Here is a 22,803-nt window from a genome sequence, read left to right on the forward strand (position 1 = left end):
CCATTTTTTGAACTACAGTAATTGTTATTCATTTAAATGTGGTAGTGAATCATTATGTCGTAGTGAAGAGATTTATATTGATTGTGAAATACATGTTTTGTATTATTGTAATAATCCTGATGAAATGATAGTTATATGTGTCGTTGGAAGTAGTGTTGTATTGGGGGTTCTAGGGGGTTTTCTTGCAATATATTGCAATGTCTGGAATGTGTGACGTCATTCAGTATGTAAGGAATGTTATAGGTTCGGAATGTGTGACTTTCTTCAGTATGTAAGGAATGTTGTAGGTTAGGAATGTGTGACGTCATTCAGTATGTAAGGAATGTTATAGGTTGAAAATGTTTCAGTGATATGTTATATCATTAAGCGCAGTTTCCATATATTTTAAATGGCAACATTGGTGTGTGTAAAGAAGTCAATATTGAATCAGTTAGGATATAGAGACTTGCAGCATTGGATGTCCAATTCAAATAATGTGTATATAGGTAGAGGTATGCCATCTTATGTTGAAGGCAGTAAATGGCAGAATCCTTTCCAGGTAAAGACATATGGACGCAAGAAATGTATCCAGTTATATAGGAAATACATATCTACTGATACCACGGTCTATAATGGCAAGACATTGTCTGAATCATTGTGTGAACTTAGAGGTAAAAATCTAGGTTGTTGGTGTCACCCAGCCCCCTGTCATGGAGACGTTCTGATAGAATTGCTTAAAAAAGGGTAACTGTGTCGAACTATGTCATATATTTCAACAACCACACAACAGTTAACATGCTTTCTGATAACTCATCAAGTCAGTATGCAAGCATTAGATCCAGTCTGAGTTCAATATATCGCAACTACGATTTCCATCTAGGCATAATAAAAATTACTGGAATCTGCATCATGTTATCCCTGATATGTACGACACTGGTTTTGACTAGTTCTTTATATAAAATTGATAAAGGATACAACAAAACAGAATGTATACAGCTATTAGATAAGTCAGACTTTCCCTGGAATGACACTCATTGCATTCAGTTATTTGAGCTACCAGACAATGAACTATATGTGAGAGTGTGCAGGTATCAAGAATCAGTTATACTGGACATAAGAAGGTTTCACAGAGGACAAGCTACTTCAATTGGACTGTATTTGAACTTAAACCAATGGAACTATCTGGAGAGACTTCAGAATGCTATAGACAAGTCCATAGATAATGCATTAAATGTGACACTTCATAAAAATATTGAATAAAAGTAAAAGTTTTGTCTGTGATTCATTTCTTTCCATAGATTTCTATTAGATTCCTGACTGAGGGTGACTATTTTGTTAAGGTCAAATATACAAGATGTCTGATAACAGTTACTGGATACCTAAATTTCAACCTTTTTCTCAGGATTTTTTTTTGTCGTGTTTGCAGAAAACACTTTGATTTAGAATAATAATCTTTCCAAATGTCTGCGAGGACAAAGAAACATACAAGTTTTCCCAGGATTTTCAGTTCTGATGGCACCTGTAGTAATAAAAGTTCATTTTGAAACGGATGTAAATGAAATTATGTTTTTGATGACTTCTCTTTTCAAAGAACATATACATGTTGCACCATATGCCACTTTAAACAAAACAACAGGTTAGAAAATCTATGTAATTAAAAGTAGGTAATTGACTCAGCAGGTGCATAAGCATTAACCTCTTACAACATACCAAACATCAAAACATGTGAAATATTCATTATGAGGTGATTAACCTCAAAGACAGCCTGTGAAATAAATGAAGACATTTTCATAACAATTTTTATTTTCATTCAATAAAAATAATGTAAATTTTTAACAAACAGTATTTTGATATCTAAAACATGTAAAGGTATAATTTCATATAAAATGAGCACAAAATTTAAATAAAAAATTTTGAAGATGGAAAAAAAAGAAAAGGGATGAACATTTAAATTTTAATGACAACAATTGACCTGAATGATAACTTGAATAAAGAAACTTTGGAATGTCATTTTCAGTGAACACTATTGTTTTCAAAATATTTAAGAGTTTTGAACAGGAAAAAATTGGAATGAAAATTAAAAAAAAATCAAAAATTTACAATGATTCAAAATACGAAATCATTCAACAAAAACCAGTAATTGACCAGTGTAGGAAACCATACTTACTAAGATTTAATTTTAGAAAAATAATGTAAGGAAATCAAATATTCAAACAATGAATGACTAGTTATTAACTTTTATCAATACAACGAGTAATGACAATAAAAATGAGGACACACATTAATGCACTAGAAATTATGTTTCAAACATTTAATTCTCATCAGTAGTGCTTGTAATATGCAAAGAAATAAATGACTAGTTATGAGTGTATGTTGGTACTATATATATATAAAAGTTTGAGGTAGTGGAGATGAAAGTTGAATGAAAACAATCACAACAAAAATCACAGATATACATAATTAATACTATAATGCAAAAAACTTTCAACAAGAAAAAAAAAAAAAAAAACGACAATGTATAATAGTTTATTATAACTTAAACATTTAAAAGAGTATGTTTGTATAAAATCAACACCATTAAAAAGTTTTGAAATGTAAATATGATAAAGGTAAAACTTGCAAAATTATTAAACGAGAAAAATATACCTGGAATAATATCATGAATATAGAATGTATGAACATGGAAAAAAAAAGTTTTAGGAAGATTCAGGTTTTTGTTTTTAAAAGTGAAACAAAGGAAAATTTTTAATATGTCTTAGTAACAATAATATGAGTATGAAATTCTGAATAGAAATGACCTGTAATAAAGTTTATCTCAGTCTAACAAAAAAGAAAGTACTGCTATTATCATGTAAATTTCAGCACTAACAATGTTAGCTAAAAGTTGAATGTCGTTAAAAACAAATGTAAAAATAATCTAACCACTACAATAAAAATCACAGATATATACATAATTAATAAGATCATAAACAAGAAAACACATGTGTACATGTAAAGATGTACATAGCATCAAAATGATTTGTAAAACCAAATAGAGGTACAACAGTCAGTAACCCTATATATTTAAAATTAATATATGATTGAAAATAAACATAGAAACCTTGAACATTACTTGTTAAAATAAATGTGAAAGTTGATTAGAATTAGTTATCATTCATTTTTTTTTTTCATATTGCCTTGCTGCCTTACTTCATTCACATTTTAAACACACCCCCATTGCAAAATAATCCAATGAAATTTAGTTAAGAAAAGGTTGACTTCTTAACCTTTCTATTACCAAATGGATATATATATATATGTATACATAAATTTCAACATTACTGAAACGAACTTTCAACATTACAAAAAATTGTCTCGCTTTTATCAAATCATTATGGAATTTATCAACTCAATCAACTATGAAATTAGCAAAATGCCCAGCATAGAAATGTTCGATCCGAGACAAATGCCATGCAAATACTGTGTGGAAGATAGGTTTGCAATGTTAGAAATGGCGCAAGTGAACCATGTTTTGCAGGATAATAGCAGTTTTGCTAAAGAATTAGTGGCAACATATCATACGCTGCTACATACAGACATTAGTAGTGGACTGCATTTATTATATTTTAAAGACATTAAATATCTAATGGGTTTAAAATTAATTGCAAAAAAAGTGAATGGAAGGGATGGAGACCTGGAAGATAATGTTATTTATGTAATGGTGGCAGATATCATCAACAACAGGTATGTAGTTAAATACAATTTTTTTTTTTACATTTTCCATTGTCCATAGCGATCAGGTGTATTCCTTATTCTTTGAGGTCGTTGAGGAATAGGGATAGGAATATTTTGTGGTATGGGAACATTAATTTGTTGCCTCTGTTGAACATTCAGATGATCATCGTTCATTAAGTCTATCAAATCTCGACGAAACTTTATCAGAACACCAACTACAGCTAAAAAAGCACCTGCCGACACTTTAACTACATCTAAAACAAACAAAAATGTAACAAATCATCTATCAGTAAAGATTACTTTCAGTTTGTTTTAAGACCAAACCTGAAATATCTTTGTTTGCGGTTGCTCAGTCATCAACATATGATGGGTTGGTAGGTAGAATAAAAAAATCTTGTTCAAAATGGTGATACATGTATTTAAGAATATTTATTATTTGTGCATATCATATTTTGCTTGAAATGTTTTTTTTGTTTTAGTTTTTTTTATATATATATATATATATTGTTGCATAGTTTAATATAAATCCAGTTATGAAAAAAAATGCAAAAAAAAAAAAACATCCCAAAAAATATGTTTACAAAAGGGAAACAGAAAAAAGAGTTGTCACGTTTTAAGTGGGTTGGTAACCACAAACAAACAATTTTTCATTTTAAATCTAAACAGTGTCCTCTTCAAGTGTTTGTTGCCCCCTTCTTTCTCTCATTCTCTCTGAGATTGATTTTTGTCTATGAAATTTTAATTTCCGTTGTCTGTTCCTTCTTTTTCTTATCTTCATTATTACATAAGCAAAGCTACAGCCAATTGATCCTATGCAATAGAAAATTCAACTGTTATCAATGATTAGAAATTATTCAATAAACTGAAGGTTAAGCACAAACTCAATAGTCACGGCTGTCATTTACAACTACATGTATGGTTAACAAAACAAATTGAAACAAACTGTAAGTTAAAAATATCAAAATATTCTGAGATATATATGTATTTATGAAGCATGCTTACCAACAGAAGAAAGGACAAAGCTGATAATCCATGCAACTGTAGAGTTCCCATCACTTTCTTTAACCTAAAATTAAATGTTTTGTAAATTAATTTAACAGACACAGCATGACAGAGGTTTTGATGGCCCAACCTCCATGGGCATGGAATCAGGAGGAAAATAGTACAGCAAGTCCACCTTTGTCTGATTTTGAAATCAGTGACAAGGAGACAGATGATGAGAGTGATACAAAAAATGAGGTATTTTTTTTTTCTTCATTTAGTAAAAATATATTACATCTATATATTTTTTTTTTACTTTTAAAAATAAAGACTTTTCATCTATTGTACATACAAACTTGAAGTTGTAAATATGAATAGTTTAAGTATCAGATGTTTATTATATATAATTAGTCTTCATGCCTATTGGATAAAAAAAACCTTCTTCAAATGAGGACAATAAAACTATTTGAGTAGGCAGCTTTTTTCTGGGTAGGTAGAGTTTGGGCAAACAAACCTATTATTTATTATGGCCTTATTTCTTTAATACTAAATGTTTAATGAAATTATAACATCTACAATATTCTCTAATTGACATGATAAATTAAATAGTGATAATCATTACAATCACATTGTTTATTTATACTCATAAATTTTACTATAATTACAGGTGCAGTAACTGTGGAACTGGCTTGTGTAGTAGCTGTAGAACTGGCTTGTGTAGTACTAGCTGTCAAACTGGTTTGTGTAGTAACTGTGGAACTGGTTAGTGCAGCAGTCACACTCATCATAGAACTTGTTGTAGGCGTGGATAGTGAAACAGTTGTTGATTTAGATGTGCGGACTGTTTTCTCTGCCTAAAATTATGAACATATATAGCATTTAACAAATTTCTTTTATTACTCTAAGTAATTTGGTTTAATTCTCAAAACCATTTTGACATTGCACACATTATAATTTGTATACAACATGTACATGATAAACATATGGTCTCTGGATTAATCATTTTTAACTGAAAATATAAAATGTAATACATGTTTAGATTTGTTTTTGGCTAAATGACTGAAATGATGAAGGTTAATACATACATTTATAATAATAAGTAGAACATGTAGAAATAACTTGTGTCAGATAAATGTACTTTGATGTCTCAAATAAATAAAATGTATCAAAATCAATGAATAATATAGAATTGTCTTGTTGATTGTTAAACTCAAGTGTCATTGTGTCCACATTAATATTGAATATTAAGCCCTAATCAAGATGAAAATACATGTACGTGCAATAGAAGAATATTGTGCAAATATAAGTTATCAAAGATATCTAGGTTAACTAGAGACAGCAACTTGTCCAAATACAAATGTATAGGAATGATTGAATTTTGAGCAAACTTGATTCGAAAAATTTACTATATACATGTACATGTACATGTATCAATTTGAAAGTGGATGCTCATTAGACTAAATAAAATAATATATAAAAGGAGATGCGGTATGATTTTCAATGAGACAACTCTCCACAAGAGACCAAATATAGATCACTGTACGACCTTCAACAATGAGCAAGGCCCATACCTCAAAATCAGCTATAAAAGACCTCAAAATTATAAAAAAGAAGATGTGGTATGATTGTCAATGAGACAACTACCCACAAAAGACCAAATGACACAAACATTAACAACTATAGGTCGCTGTACAGCCTTCCGAAATGCCTGTTTCCTACCACCGGACTGTTTCTAACATGTTCTAATGTGTTTTTTACTGATCCTCAACATTTTAAGTGGATAAAAGGGAGTTGGGGAGAATTGCTTGTTGAGAACTAGATCATGTTGACCTGGAAACACATGTGTATTTTTTAGTTTGAATATGCTATAAGAGACTTTCGAATGTTTAACATCCACACATGCAAACTGACTATGAGGATAGCTAGTTATGAAAACAAACACAACAAAACCTATAATTTAAACTTACATTTTCACAATTTTGTTCGTTTATGATGATACTAGCTTCAGGATTTCTAGTCACAAGTTGATGGCATGTATCCATAGAACCACGCTTTATCACAATTGTTTTAACTCCCAAAATAATCAATGTAGAATCGGCATTAAATGTGTCAAAATATATTGTTTCAATCGAGGGTTTGCCTTGGTAAACATACACGTTCCCTCTAACAAATGTGCACGAATAACTCTTAGGAATAAAATCAAAAGATTGTTCCAACTTGCACACATTCTTTATGTCAAGTACATCACAATATACCAAAGACATCAAAGATACCAAACACAATAAAACACTTTTAACCTTTTCCATTTTCTTGACGATTACTATATGTGGCGCGAAAACATTAGCAAAACTTTAGACTTTTCTATACGCGTCAAAGTTCCGAATGTGTTTTGTTGCGTAGAGTTACCTCCCATATAATAGTGAATTAATATTTCAATAAGCAGCTTCTATCTATTTCAGTAGTTTCAACGTTTCGTGCAAGCTTTAATTATTTTGATAAAGCGTTATTAAAGTTCAACCTATTTAAACCCACTTTCAGGACTTGTTTTTATCACACTTCATTATTTTCAACGTTTGATAATTTTATCTGTTTAGAGAGCGATAACTCTTGTTATTCATGCATCAAATTGTATTTATGATTGACTTAGTTATTTCCCTTGTACAAATAATAGAAATTAATACAAACGAATAGAATCGTATAAAGTATAATAAAAACATACATAAAACTCACAAAATCTATCGATGTGTTCTTTGACAGTATTGTTCTAGATAATGAACTCACTATAAATAGATATTTATAAAATCAAAGCACTGATAGTACCGATAGTTTGCAGTCATTGCATTATTTGTGGTTTTGTACGATTTTTAAATCACAACCAACAAACAAAGTTAATCAATAATACAAACCCAAAAATGACATATAAGCAGGTATTCTAAAATGGAGGTTTATAAGTTTTATGAGTAAGCCGTAATTGAGAGTTTTTACATTGGAAATGCCCCCTACTGTATATGCTTTACTTTAAAGAGAAAGAAGATGTATTCTTAAGACTAAACACTTAGAAATTCATTTTTATACCCCCTTGATACTAGACATAAGCAAGCAGAATTTTACACAATTCCAATTCTTCAGTTCGGGTCGGAGTGAAGACAGGATGAATTTATTACAAATGCACTATTACTTTGCATTTATAGACAAAACTTCAGACGTTTATTTATTCTTGATAAAAACAAGCAAGGAAAATTTGACAAAGCTGAAAAATAAATATGACGATCAATGTTTTATAATAGAAAACTGGAAGTATTGCATACTCAACGAGTTTTGTGATTTTTGATAATTTTAATTATGTTTGACGCTGAAGCGTAGATAAGTTCAACATGCAGGAGCAAATCAAAACAACACATGTTTAACTCGTTCTTTTTCAATCGTTTATTTTCCCACCACCATGACTTCCTTTCATGTACTGTATTCGGCTTAATAGCATGGTGTGAGAACATTTGATCAACCACATGAGAGTTTGCTAATGCAGTGTTTCCCATCAGCACGACTTCTTTAGTAAATTATGGTTTTGAAGTTGAAGTGTGGTAATTAACCAAACATCTGTCACTGAAAAACATACTTAACCATCTGTGGGTAAGCAAAACAAACAAATGTGAGAAAGTTGAGTCAACAAACTTGAAAGAGACTAAACAGAGAGATTTTTCATTGGTTGAATAATGAGAGGGGTGTTTTTCTCGATCGCTTTACTGCAGTTGTACAGACTTTTCACCCAATGGATGTCTATCTCACACAAGAGGAGTGTCTAACACCCACTCATTATAGCACTCACTCGGTATTATAAATAAGTGGATCTCCTATTCCAACATCATTCTGATATAATTTGTCGTACAGTCTTCATAAAATAAACGTTTTATAATTATGGAAAGTTACGCTTTTACCAAAAAACAAAGTATCAGGGGAAACATGGAGATGCGCACCAATTTTGGACGTCACATGGCGGTAGTCTTAACAAAGGTGAATGACTTTTACTATGTGAACTTATATAACAATAATCCGAGGAATCCAGGAAGATGTTCTCTTGGTTGGGACGAGTTTTTGGAGTTGACCAATATGAAGGAAGGCTTGGAGCAGCTTTTCAAACAATTTGAGGTAAGTTTTTTTATTAATTAAATCGATCGGTGTTGTTTTTTCTTAGGTTAATTGTTGTGTTACTTTTTATTTGTGTTTGCATTTATAGAACCATTCAAACACCCTCACATTTTGAGTAATTGCAACCAAATTTTTTTTAAGGAACAACAGCCGCAACAACTTCAAACCCAACAGCCTCAGCCACTTCAAATACAACAACCCCAACAACCAACCCTTCAAGAGCTTATGCCACCGCCACCTCCTTATGCTGCACAACCCATTAGAGTCCTTGGATCGTCTAACAACAAGAGACCCAGCACGTTACCACGTTGTGGACTACCTAGCAAAAAACCAAAAGGGGAAGAAAACTTCGATCCCATGGAATTTTTCAACCAATTAATGTGACATTTTATTGACTATTTGATAGTTCGTTTCACAGTAGTTCATTATAGTAAAAATAAACCAAATTCAATATATATATATAGTTTATTATTTTCATACATATCAACAGTACACATTACAACACTTTTGTACAAATGGAATTTTATAATGTCCATAAGCATAACTTTGTACTAAATTTTTCCAAAAACGTTTGTCATCGAAATTGCACAGTCCAGTTTTTCGAACTTTGTTTATAAACAAAATATGATTGTCACTACGAATCAAATTCATATCATTTAAAGTCATTCGGTTGTGAAACAAGCACTGCTTATAATGTAAGTGACGAATTTGCTTCTCGACAGCACATTTAGCAATTCCTTTAGCCGTTCTCTTTTCTCTACAGTCATCTCCTACGTCATAAACCAAAGAATACATCTTGGGTCTCAAACCAATAAATTCTTTGATTGGAACACCTGAAAAACAAATTGAAATTGATTAATTCAAAACAACAAAAAAGCGATAAAATGTTTATGAAATTCATACATTTCTAGCGCAGAAGTATCATAAATGAGAAAAATAACTTACCCGATAATTCGTCTTTCATTTTCCCGACAACTTTTTTGTTGACAGATGAGTAGAGTGGATGCTTTGAATCATATCCCGAGGTATCGAAATAGTCATGAAATTCCATCATGTCTTCATAGATGTCCTTTGTGAAAATTTCATACATCAAAGAGTCTGTATCAGTAAATAAAAGATGGAGATTGTCACCATATTTTGGTTTCATGACCTTGTAGTGAAAGTCATACATGACGATTTTAGATAATTCTAAAATAGCTGCCCCAACATAAACTGGTTTATTCAGGAGTAAGCTTGTCTTTTTATTTTCAACACCAACCAAATCCTCGTTAAAAATTTGAAATCGTTCAAATGATGGTCTGCAAGTATATGTCCTGAGCGAGTCTTCGTTGTGAATTAGTTTAATGTCAACCCTATTTCTCAAATTTTCCATGGTTTTACCAAATACAGAGTTACACATCAGTTTAAAGAAATTCTTCTCGAAATCGCTCTTGGATAGCTGTCTTTTCCTGGTGTTGAACGAAATGTATTTGGCTAGCCAAGGAGACTGATGGAATTCCATTATACGATGTACTTTTGTGATTTTCATTCCCAATTCGGTATACAGTTGAAGATTTCTGTAATGAACTATATAGTTGATCTTATTTTCGAGTGTTGGTATCAGTTTTTTGGTTTTAGGTCGTTTTCTTTGTCCATCATATAAATCGTTGTATAACCCTTTACTGTATGGAGAAAGTTCATCGTCATCAACAGTTTTATGTGAGGGAGCTAGTGGATAGGAATTGTGACTTTCATGTAGTTCTTTAGGATATTCCAAGTCAACCTCCAACATATATCCCTTATCACTATCGACTGATAGCCTGTGTAAGTCGAAGTATTTGATTTCATCCTCGTCTAGCCACCTCATCAATCCAGAAGGAAGCGGTTGGGACATAGCCCAACCATATAAATTATTTGCATCATAATACATTAGATAAGAGCTAGGACTAGTAGGATCGTATCCTTCGACATACTTGTTATTAGCCCTAGCATGTTTTTGGGTTATCATGCTAATTCCCCCTCGACACCCTAGTTCGAAGAAATTGTACATGTCTGGAGATGTTAAAAGTTCCAAACTTATCTTACTCATTTTCAAGGCTGCTTGCCAAGCGAGTCCAGGTGCCGTGTAAAAATGACAGGCGTCAAGTCCATAATATTCCAGAGTCATAGTTCTGAATCTTTCAAAAACATCGATTAACAGCAAAACGTCTGTTAACAGGTAAAGATCATGATATTCACCCAACGTTTTCATATTTAAGGTTGTCCACACAGTTTGGGCATGCAAGTAATCCTCATCAGAGATGTGTTGTAGTTTGATGGAATTGTAAAAGGCCTCTTTTGATGGTAAAGTAACCTCCTCAAATTTGTCATGACTGTCAACGTAGTCGTAGCAGTAGACATTTTTCCTTAGTAGTAGTTTTGCGACATCCTCCGATGGAAATACTTTTCGGAACTGATGAAAATGTGTCAGTCCATCTACGGCTAAATTTCCAACCAATCTCTCCAGACTTTCAGACATAAATTGATATGAATCAAGAAATCTCAACTTCCCTACAGAAAACGAAATGTACTTTTCCATGTTGTTGGGAATACACACGATTTTCCGGTCTTTGTATTTACCCGCAGCCTCTACCAATAAATGAGAGTCAAATCCTTTGAAGTTATGGAACAATATTGGGATGAATGTAGGATTCTGTAAATTCAGATTGCAGGACTGACAGGCTGCTCCTCGATAGTTGCTATAGTTGGTTGAATTTTTATCACCAGAGACACCAATGTGTGAATGGTCTCTCACTTTGATAAAGTTATCAGTAAACATGCGGTTACACATATAACAATTGGCGGCCTTTTTAAATAGATTTTCCGTCTCATCAGTCATAATTAGTGGTTCAATATCACCATAGATGCTCTGAATGTACTCTTCTTCCTTAAACATGCTTTCGAAAAAGTGTTCTACTGCATTATCACCTCTAAAAACGACAGGGGGTTTTGTGTAATTGTTGTTCGTACATATAACTTGATATGCATATCCACAAGCGTCGAATTTTGTTTGATGAGTTGTTGACGATGTGTTTGGATTGGGTAAACAGGTATCAATTTTTCGAGCTAGAGCTTCGAAATCAGCATAGATTGTAAATCCAACTCGCATACTTTTGTGGAAATCCCTAAATTCTAAAATATTCTCTCCTTCTTTGGGAAATTCTACTTTTTGGAAATCAAATCGATCGCAGTATGGTCGATGTTTGTCCAACAAGACTCGACTTGTAAATCCATGTAAGCAGCGATGGCAGTAAAAATACTGCCTCTTTGCTTTATGTGTGTGTCCTAAGAAACGATTTAAATTTTTTATCAAACAATAGTGAGAATTGTTTTCAGTGGTTAGGTATAATAAATTAATTTCTGTCAAACCGTTGTTCATCTTTGTGAGGTATAGTGGAAATACTTTACCCTCTTCACATCCAAACACGTTGATGGATAAATTGTTTTGTTTTTCGAATTTTCCAACGTGAGAAAGCGAAACGGGAAAGTCGATTCCAGACAAGTTTAAAGAATGTTCGTATTTCTTGTAATTTGAAACATTATTAGGATGGTCTTGTACGGGGTGAAGAGCTGCAAGTACACTCCACAGAAAACACTTTTGATCTATGTTGTTGATGTTGATGACTGAATGTGAAAGCCTAAATTTGTTGGGTAGCTCCACGTAGCTGGAACCAGCAATAGGTGAGTATTTCAGGCTATTGACCTCTAAACATATAATTTTTTTCACAACCCAATTCGATCCTTTGTGAATGAATTCTTCTAACGAGGCATTCATCTTCTGAAAAGCATCATTTAAGTTATGTTCGTCGTCATCGTTTTCTAAAGAGGTATAAGCTTTACTTCGAAAATGAGGTGTAACTTTTTCTTTTCTTCCGTCATCGATGTTCCTCTCCATTTCAACTCTCACATTCAAATACCATTTGATATCCCGAATCTTTTCTCGTCTGACCTTTAACTCGTGTTGCACTTCAATCTTTGTTTCAGCAAAAAATCCTAATATATCGTATTTTTCTTCTCTTTCTGGAAAGATGATTGTTTGATTAACATTGTCATTGATTGCACCTTTCCTAACGTAACGAGCAAATTTGTTTACTTTGATTTTAGTGCTGTTTTGGCCATTTCCTTGTTCATCATCATTTTTTCTAACAATTTTAGCTTCTCCCCCTTGTTGTCCATTCAACGGATGATTGTCGACCACGTGTTGAAAAAGTAACTCATAAGTTTCAAACGGTAACCCACAATGTTTACATACAAACTTGGTGTTATAATTTGATGTTGGATGTTTCATACATTTTTTTTCATGCGTCTTTCGAGTATTATCACGTGAAAATGACTTTCCACATTTTCCACAAACAAAAGTTGCAAAATGGGATTTCATGTGTTGATTTTTGTTGTATTTTTGACGAAACTGTTGACCACAAATATCGCAAGAATATTCCAATTTTGGTTTCTTGTCTTCTACCCTCTCTAGTTCTTGTACTAATTCATCATCATCAGACTCGTTAAACTCTTTCAATTTCCTCTTTAAAGTTTGTAATTCGGATGTCATTCTCTCATCGCTTTCTGGATATTTTTCGAGCAACCATTCCAAGAACCTATCTGCAGATGGATCCATCGTGGTGTGTTCGTGTGTGGTGGATATGTTGGGTTAAATACCATCTCTAGTAACATTTCTATAGTATTTAAAGAATGTTTATAATCCATGAGAGTTTATGATTCTGTTATTTCCCATGCCTCATAAAGATGAACCCCATGTGATGTTTTTTCAGCAGTCATTAACTATTAATGGAAAACACATGTGTCTGTTTTTCTCACTCAAAATGTTTTACATTCTAGAATGTATTCAGTCATATGTGGAATGTCAACCATTTTTGTTTGCTGACGCTTGTTTTTTTATTTTTTATGGGTTTTAAACTGACTTTCATATTTTTCTTCAATTTATCTTTTAGTCTGCGGTTTGTTGATTGTTTAGAATTAAAGAAATCTTTCGGTTTCATTTGCACATATGATTCTTCTAACAGGTTTTCTCCATGTTTATCATCGTCTGTAACTACATCTGCCGCTTTTTGAGACTCTGTTTGAAGGGTGTCTTTTTTGTCGAGCATTTGTTCGTATTTCGCTTTTGGTATTAAAATCATTTCACGAGCCATACTGCATGCAAGCCTTTAAAAATATCGGTAAGATTTTTTGAATTTTCTGTAAACCCTGTTTTCTTTGACTGAGTGTTAACTTCGACAATAACACTGCTCGAATGAATCGTTTGCGTTTCATGAGAACTGTTTTATTCTTGTCCGATATTGGACATACTCCTTTAATCACATTGAATAATATTTCCATAATTATTTGAAGTTGATCTTTTGTCAATGACTTCAATATAAAATCGAACTGTTGAGGGGAACATATCAATAAAAATTGTATGAAACATTTTCGCTCTTCTTTCTTCATTTCATGGGCTGATAAACTATCGTGTCCTCTCCGGGTAAAATGTTCGTACGCAACTGATAAGCTTTATCGCTGTGAGGGTTAATATCAACCAATAAAAAACCATAAGGGATAGTCGTGGCTTTCTGGTAAGCATCCATGAAATATTTTATTTGTCCTGGAAACATCTGTTTTCCTAATATTTGAATTTGTTGTGGATCTCTTTTTGACGCCATAAGAATAAAGTAATGACAGTTAAGAGAAGCAGTTCTTAACGATTTAGATTTGTGAAAGATATTTTGTAATAAAAAGATAACTGTCACGTTAGTATGGTGACTTCCAACACACATCATGTGGATCAATTCTTCAGAATCAGCTCCTTTTATCATTAAGTCATCCAAAACTAAAAGTTTGTGACCATCTTCTCCACCCCAATCGTTTAAATCTTCCATAGTTGGTAATCCCTGTTGAAACCGTATATTTTTAATTTCATCCTTCATTTCATCATATAGATTTTGCCAAATGGAATAGCAAAAAAATATCTTTGACGGAGAAACTTTAAACATACCATCAGCATGTTTGAGTATGTTTTTCGTTAAAACGGTCTTACCAGCTCCGCTAGGAGCTGCAATGAAAATTGAAGTTGGAGATTCGAATTTTACCAAACTCTCTTTTTCCCACCAAGCGTCCATACTCAACAAAAGTAATTATATAATAGATACAAAACTGAGCGAGTTGTATTTATATATATATATATATGGAATCATAAAACAAAAGACAATGTTATATTTTATATTTTATTTACACACATCTGACAAAATCCAGAAGAGGTGTACATACAACAATAAAATCTAGTATCTATAAAATCAAATACATATTGATCGTTCAGTTCAAAGTCTTGACTAAAAATATTAGTTATGTCTGTCATGGTATAACCTCTGCAACGACACATCAAATAAAATAGACAGTATTGTCCACATACTCTGCTATTCGAACTTTGGAGTCTTTTTGGGTTGATCATTGTTCTGTGAAAATCTTTCATATATCGATTGATGAATAGAGAACGTATGTTTGATGAATTCCCATATGAATCGAAAATTTCTAACACGTTGTTACTGTCAACATAACACGCTATCCAATGCTTCCCCGGGAGTGACTGTGGATCCGTATTGACGATAAACCCGAAAGGTGTTGATCTGTGAAATGGAATTTGATCGGCCGCAAAGACTCCAATGATTTGTTTACTCATTTCTTGTTCACAATCGATAGCACACTGTATCTGGTGGGTGTTCATCTTTCTGTAACAACGTCTCTGGCTGCGTTTATTTCGAAATAACCGGGATATTCTGCGTAAACGATGCAAGTTACGGCTTCTTTCAGGGCTGTTCCAAACTGTACTTGAAGTCGAACATTCCCTTGTTTTAATAAGTTTAAATAGGATCCTTCATCTCCAAATTGTGGCGAAACCTCAAAACAAAATAATCCATAACCACCAGCAAAGTCATTTCTATCTAACTGATTGTCGGTATCATGCATCCATTTGTCTGTCACTTCGAACATATTATTAAAAGCTGGTATGATAGTACGTCCGGTAGTGGCATTGAAATTCAACCTCATCACATTTCCTGTCACCGGAACATTGTCTACAAAAAGTCCGATTTGATTGATATCAAAGTGTTGAAAATTGAAAGGATTTTTTGTAAAGCTACCAGCAGCACCAAGGGCATTGACGAATCCTATCACTACTCTGTTGGGTTGAGTGTTTTGAAATAATTGATCCTGTTCAAAGTTTACAGTTCCGGCAGCAATTGCTATCTGCTTCACTTCGGTTTTGGTAAATGGATACTTTGCATTGATCGTTTTCAAGATTTCGGCATGTCCATAAATCACGGCAGGGTTGATTCTACACTTACAAGCCTTTAAAACAACTTCAATTAACTCTACTTTGAAGTCTGGCGTTTCTTCTGTCGTCATAAGACAAAACTCTGGTCTTGCCTTCGTTAGACGAACATTAATTGATACTTGATTCAAAATCAACCTGTCTAAATTAAATAAATCATGACAAAGTCGTCCCTCCATATCGGTGGTTTTCGATTGAGCAAAGTATAGAGAACGCTTATTGAGTGCTCCATTAGTTCCACCGTTGACATCTGCATCGTCCAGGTGTCCAGGAATGTCTTTTAACCACAGCTGTGAGGTGAGCTGTGTGCTTTTAGCACCACCTCCATATGACAACAATGTCTGAATCATAGACTTATATGGATAATGACTCGTTGATGATGTTATGAGTTTTCCTTGCATGGTAACCTCTACTTGTGAAAACATGGACTGAAGAAATAAATTTACAGGTCCAACGTATTCATTTTCAGTTAAGCTCTCCCCGTTACCTTTGACAATTTTTGCTTTAACGTAAAGTTTAGATCTTTTCAGATCAACATATTCCATTCCATGATTGCCAGTAATTTCCATGTCAATGATATTACCACTTAACTGAGATGTGGGACGGACTTCTTGAAAGTATACTTGTTCCACTGCAGATTGATAAGGTGGAAGATTAAACAGACTCAATTCGCTAGGTTGAGCTTCCTTGAAGTCATCCATGCTTAGTGCAGCCATTATTTAGCAAATATATCCTTGTACTGCTTTATTTTCTTCTTTATTTTTCTTTTCTGTTTTTTGGCTTTGGTTTTACGCACGGACAATTTTCGAATGACTTTCTTCTTGTTTGCTATCTTTCTTGTAGATCGTTTCACTTTGCTCTTTCTTTTGGAACGTTTTAACGTCTTGACAGTATGACGACGTTTCGGTAGACTGGTGGATCTTCTCGAACGTCTCCGTTTTATGACATTCTTATTTATTTGAAGTTCTGATTTCGCTTGATCAACTACTTGTTGTGAAGGTGATACTAATTGTACGGCTAAGCTATTTGTTGGTTGCTTATTCGATGGATTAGATGTTTCATCGATCGGTACCATAAAGGTGCCGTGACTCCCTGTCAATGATCCTCCAATTTGTTTTACATTTCTCCCTTTCCGATCTATATAAGGATTGTGATTTCCTTTGGCCATGCTTTCATAATATTTCACCCACTTCTGAGGATCTGGGACATACATTTTACTGCTATCCATCTTAGAAAAAAGGAAACGATTTAAAATGAAGTGTAAGCGTGGACGGTTGATCTAAGAATGAGGCAGATTCGTCTTCTTTGTTCGTTAAGTAAATGTCGATATCATATATTTCACTTGTACTTAAGGGAATATAATAAGGAAGGTCAACGATTGTTGTCCAATCACCAGGTCTGTTTGAAATTAGCTTTCGTAACAGAGGTTTCTTGTCACCCTCTACTATAGAATCCTGACAAATACTCGAATATAGATAAACAGCTTCTGCTTTTGATAATTTGCTGATAACATCGGCTTCTACTAGGGCCACTTTCCAACTTCCTTCTAAATATAAAGGAGTATTCAAATGTGATTTGAATCGATATGGCTTATTATCGGGAAAGTACTTTGTTGAACGGTCGCTACTGAGGACTACATAAATACTCATGTTTACTCGTTAGAATCTACTACGTCTTTGATCTCTCTTTCCGGTAACCATTGATTAAATTTATTTGGGAACCCATCAAGCTTGACTAAGACCTGTACTTCTCCATTTCGTTTGCGTTTTCGTATTATCTTTTCGATATACCATAAGGTATTTTCATCTTTATCAACCTTTTGCATCTCAGATTCATAAAAATTTCCAGAAATTGAAGAACCATCCATATCTTGAATCCTATACATACAAATATTTTGCATGCGAAAGCGTTGTCTAATCTTGAATATCTCTCTAGTAAAATGTTCATCGTAGGAACGATCAAAAATCATATTTTTATGAGAGATACGGATTAAGTCTCCAGTCTTATAATGATATTGAGCGATGTTTGTCTTCTTTTTCTTTGGTTTCAAATACATGTATGCCCAAACGTCAGCCTCGTTTTGCTTGTTCACATCCTTAGGGGCAAGTTGATTTAAACTTCTATGAGGTGTGGCATTGTAACTTTTGACGATATCTTGTAAGACGTCAATGTAGCGATGGGTTCCGTGTTTTGTTATCCATCTTTGTAACATGTTTTTTATGGTTTGGATTACACGCTCGGCTATGTTTGCTTTTGTTAGTGAATTCAGAGCATTGAAATGATAAATTCCTAAGCTTTTCACATAATTTTTGGTGATCTTTGAGATGAACTCAGCACCAGAGTCTGTGCGTAATTTCTTACATATTCTCCCTTGGTTGAAAATTTTCTTAAAACCACCTACCACTTCCTTTGCCGTTTTATTTTTAAGAGGTTCTACCCAGAGATATTTTGTAAAGACGTCAATAACAAACAACACGTGTTTCACTTTGTCGTTTTGATCAGACAGTCTAGCAAAATCCCCTAAATCAGCATCAAACATATCATCAATACCAGAAACGACAACTCTTGCTTTTTTAAAAGATTTTCGAGCTGGTTTTTGAAGACTGTAATTGTCTTGATTCTGTAACCATTTTGTTATTGTATTTTTTCCAATGTTATGGATTCCACGAGTCTTTAGCACTCGATATAATTTCTCCGGCCCCAAAAAAGCCCCTTCCGTTGAGGTGTTGTAATATATCTTTTTTAGAATGGAATCTACTTTCTGTTTGTCTACCCTTTTCACCATTGTATTCTCTGAAATATCAAAGGAAACAATCAACATGTGAAATAAAAAAAAAACCAACAAGTATAAAAGGAACTATATTTTATTAGTACAAAAACTTACAAGTTTTACATTCAAGATATCATCATACAATAATTCATTTAGAGTCTCTCATGATATTAAATAGCAATTTCATCAGTCCTCATCTAGCAGTGGGATAACAGGGTATATCAATAAAGGAATCAAGCTGTGATATGCTAAAAGTGTTCGCTTTTTCCTTGCAATGTTAATGCGATTACTGGCTAAGACACGAATGACGTTTCTGTAGTGTTTTAGTTTCTCTCTGTGAATATCTGTAAGTATCAGTTGTCCATGTAATACGATCATAACAATGTCACATAATGCATACAATTGATCCATTTCGACAAAGTCAATCATCAGTTTTCTTTGAAAAGGTTCTGCACGATAAATTGTTTTCAGGAATACAGAATTGCGTATGATGCGAGAACTCATTGTCACTCTAAATGCTAAAATGTCTAAACAGCAGCTTCTAATATACTAAATCATTGCAGAGAATCTTTGAAAAAGCTGTGAAAAGTCTTGTACGTCCTTATACAGTCTTTCTGGTTTCGGTAGATTTTTCCTGTACCATTCTTCATCTTCAAGCAATTGTGTAAATGCATCTCTAGATTTCTCACTGATATCCATAGTGTAACGACAGGTCCATCCCGATTCTTCCAGGTTTTTCATTTCCTCTCGCCACATATTAAGAACTGCTTTTTTATCAATGGATATCAAGGCTTCTTCGAAATGTGCTTCCAAATGTTCTCCTTCCGACCACATCAAGCAACTATGTTGTACTTGAGAGGGGTGACCTACACCACAACCATAACAATGTTTCTCAGATAGTTCTAAAATTTTCTTTCTCAGTTTAGAAGCAAACTTAACATTGTAAATACTAAGCATAAAACTTAGAGTGTTTTCACTTATATCCATTATGGATGATGAGGTCTTTCGAACTGTGGCGTTTGTATGCAAGTTTTATATGTACTACAGTAATTAGCATTCCGCAAATAATCATGTTAAAAATATGTTAACGATGTAGAAAATGCCTTAAATCTGATTAGTCTACTATTTCACATTCCACAAATATCTGGTGAAACTATGATAATGATACCAGAAATGTCTTGTATAGTAATTAACATTCCACAAATAATCATGTCAAAATATGTTAACGATGTAGAAAACGTCTGTAATGTGATTAGTCTACTATTTCACATTCCACAAACAGCTGGTGAAACTATGATAATGATCTTACCAATGTCTGGTATTTGGTAAAATTCGAAAGATAACTGTCTAACCCATTACTTAGTGAAATAGCTATAAAATGGAACCTTGTCAGACACCATTTTAGCGAATAAACAATTAGGGTCCCATTTCAAATGCTCCGTTTCTACACAGTCGGACTTCTCCCACTGTTTTAGCGTTACATTGCAGTAAAAACAGGTAACTTTATCACTCATTCCAGTGTAAAAGAATCCATTCCGAATAAGATCTTGTGGCTTCTGTGACATCTGTCTAGGCCAATTCTCAAACGATTGTTCCCTGTCAATGTAGTACATTTTCGTTGGATGCATAGGTTTAAATGTAAACAACTTTGAACAGTATGCATCGGTGTCTATATCCATCTGTGAAAAAGAGTGATCTAACTAAAGCGAAATTGAAATTATTCGTCTTTGCAAATTTCTCTATAATTTTTTTTTCGCTTTCACACAGAAACAGTTTACTGAATGTGTAATAATGTCAACGTCTCTTATGGATAACAAGTCTCCAAATGAACAATAAAGAACATTCTTAAAATATCAAACATACCAATCATTTCTTGTATACTGAATGACGTCACACATTCCTAACCTACAACATTCCTTACATACTGAAGAAAGTCACACATTCCTAACCTACAACATTCCTTACATACTGAAGAAAGTCACACATTCCGAACCTATAACATTCCTTACATACTGAATGACGTCACACATTCCAGACATTGCAATATATTGCAAGAAACCCCCCTAGAATCCCCAATACAACACTACTGTTGGAAAAAAGCCTTATTGAAGCATATTTTAAAGCATACCTTAAATTCATTCATGGTATTTACAACTTTTCACCTTAATAAATACCTTTTCATTCATACAATAATTCGTCGTTAAAAATTCTAATGCATTCTGTGTATAGATATTTAGAAACGGTTCACCGGTACCTCTCGGGTAAAACTACACATAATTTTAGGTGGTTTGAATAAATGTCCTTAACAAATGGATATAAACAACACTTGTCATGACTTCACTTTTGTTTTACAAAATGTGTGTTCATATAATAGTTAATCAAGAAGAGCTTGGGTGTAAATTAGTAATCCATCCTTCTCGGACTTGCTGTGTCAGTGTAAGATCATCCTCTGTCCTCCGATCATCGGGTTACCTTTCAATGACATACTTCGTCCTCGCTCAGGTATAAAACTATAACTGTGTGTATAGTTATTCAAAAATTTTAAAATGCGGGACAGTTTGTAATAACTTGCCTGGCATTTGTACATGTTGTACATTTGTGCGTTTCACGTAATCTGCATATTCGGACTGATATAAGAGTTATATAGATAAGATGTTTGGATGATTTATAAATTTGTTACTTTGTATATCTACAAGTGCGAATCAGTACAGGTTACAATCAAAATCAACACACGTTTAATAATATGGGCGCAGCCATTTTATGAACTTCAAGATAACATGGTATTCCGAATTAAGAGACTAATTCTGGTAGTTCAATGTGTGAAATATCAACTTTCTTAAGTCTGATCTGTACCTTGAAAAATTTAACCATTGTAGCCTCTGGGAAAATAATGTCAATAGGGGCGTCACCTTTCTGATGCACCAGAGTTCTTCCTTTTTTTGGGGTTGTTGTTCATGCTATGTGTTTCTGTGTAATGATATTGCACTGTTGTTGTTTTTTTTTAATGTTTTTCATAACCAAGGTTGTGTCTGCGTTCCTTCAAAAGAATGGTTGTTATTTTATTTTTCAAAGGACTTTTTTTCTCGGTCGGACTACAGCAAAAAAAAAAAACTATAGAATTAAGGCTCAAAATATAACTGATTATAACTTTACCAATTAATCCATTTAATCTTTCAGTGTAAAATTTTTAGTTTAAACAGACCGTTAGAAAGTGACTATGCATCATATAAAAATAGCTGAAAACTCGAAAATACTTAACCTCAATATATTTAAACAAAAATTTCATGTGCGCTAAAAAAAAACGGTTCATCGTTTCAGAATCAAAAAGCCTTGTGATACATGTATTTAACTATATTGCTGGTATTCCCAAATTTCCCTAATTGTACGTTATTGCATTTGTTTATAACAGCGTATTCAAGTACACAAATGTTGGTGTGCGTTTTTGAAAATAGTATACCAATTGTTTAAGATTTAAAGATTTTTCAATGGCGAATGTAATATGTTATATACAAAATTACCAGGGAATGTTTCGTCGTCTGAATTTTGCAGATTTGAAGAACAAAAACAGCCGTAAAATTCAACGGCTGTTACAATTAGAAATAAATGGGTAATAAGACACCCATGATATCCCGTTTGCAATACTGTTATAAAGGAACATAAACATGTTTAACCCCGCCGCATTTTTGCGCCTGTCCCAAGCCAGGAGCCTCTGGCCTTTGTTAGTCTTGTATTATTTTTAATTTTAGTTTCTTGTGTATAATTTGGAGTTTAGTATGGAGTTCATTATCACTGAACTAGAATATATATTTATTTAGGGGCCAGCTGAAGGACGCCTCCGGGTGCGGGAGATTTTCGTTGCTTAGAAGATCTATTG

At 33.3% G+C, this 22,803-nt stretch overlaps 3 protein-coding genes across 3 annotated transcripts; all 3 read right to left on the minus strand.

Annotated features, from left to right (window-relative positions):
• Positions 1 to 9,303: 9,303 nt before the first annotated feature.
• LOC139484436 (uncharacterized) lies at positions 9,304 to 13,453 on the minus strand. Its single transcript, XM_071268168.1, has 2 exons — positions 9,766 to 13,453; positions 9,304 to 9,653 (listed from the first exon to the last, which is right to left on the minus strand). The coding sequence occupies exons 1-2, from the start codon at positions 13,451 to 13,453 to the stop codon at positions 9,304 to 9,306; spliced, it is 4,038 nt and encodes a 1,345-aa protein (XP_071124269.1).
• Positions 13,454 to 15,549: 2,096 nt separating this feature from the next.
• LOC139484437 (uncharacterized protein F54H12.2-like) lies at positions 15,550 to 16,875 on the minus strand. Its single transcript, XM_071268169.1, has one exon. It carries the CDS (start codon positions 16,873 to 16,875, stop codon positions 15,550 to 15,552), a length of 1,326 nt encoding a protein of 441 aa, XP_071124270.1.
• Positions 16,876 to 17,810: 935 nt separating this feature from the next.
• LOC139484438 (uncharacterized) lies at positions 17,811 to 18,944 on the minus strand. The gene has a single exon (XM_071268171.1). It carries the CDS (start codon positions 18,942 to 18,944, stop codon positions 17,811 to 17,813), a length of 1,134 nt encoding a protein of 377 aa, XP_071124272.1.
• Positions 18,945 to 22,803: the final 3,859 nt, after the last annotated feature.

This window comes from Mytilus edulis, chromosome 8, assembly GCF_963676685.1.
Source record: "Mytilus edulis chromosome 8, xbMytEdul2.2, whole genome shotgun sequence".
NCBI classification, from domain to species: Eukaryota; Metazoa; Mollusca; class Bivalvia; order Mytilida; family Mytilidae; genus Mytilus; species Mytilus edulis.

What these genes read in the sequence shown, in the direction of transcription:
- LOC139484436 (XM_071268168.1), bottom strand. Translation starts at nt 13,453, where the DNA reads ATGGATCCATCTGCAGATAGGTTCTTGGAATGGTTGCTCGAAAAATAT. An exon ending in AATGAAAGACGAATTATCGG is followed by an intron (nt 9,654 to 9,765) that starts GTAAGTTATTTT and finishes TTTGTTTTTCAG; the next exon opens with GTGTTCCAATCAAAGAATTT.
- LOC139484437 (XM_071268169.1), bottom strand. Translation starts at nt 16,875, where the DNA reads ATGGCTGCACTAAGCATGGATGACTTCAAGGAAGCTCAACCTAGCGAA.
- LOC139484438 (XM_071268171.1), bottom strand. Translation starts at nt 18,944, where the DNA reads ATGGTGAAAAGGGTAGACAAACAGAAAGTAGATTCCATTCTAAAAAAG.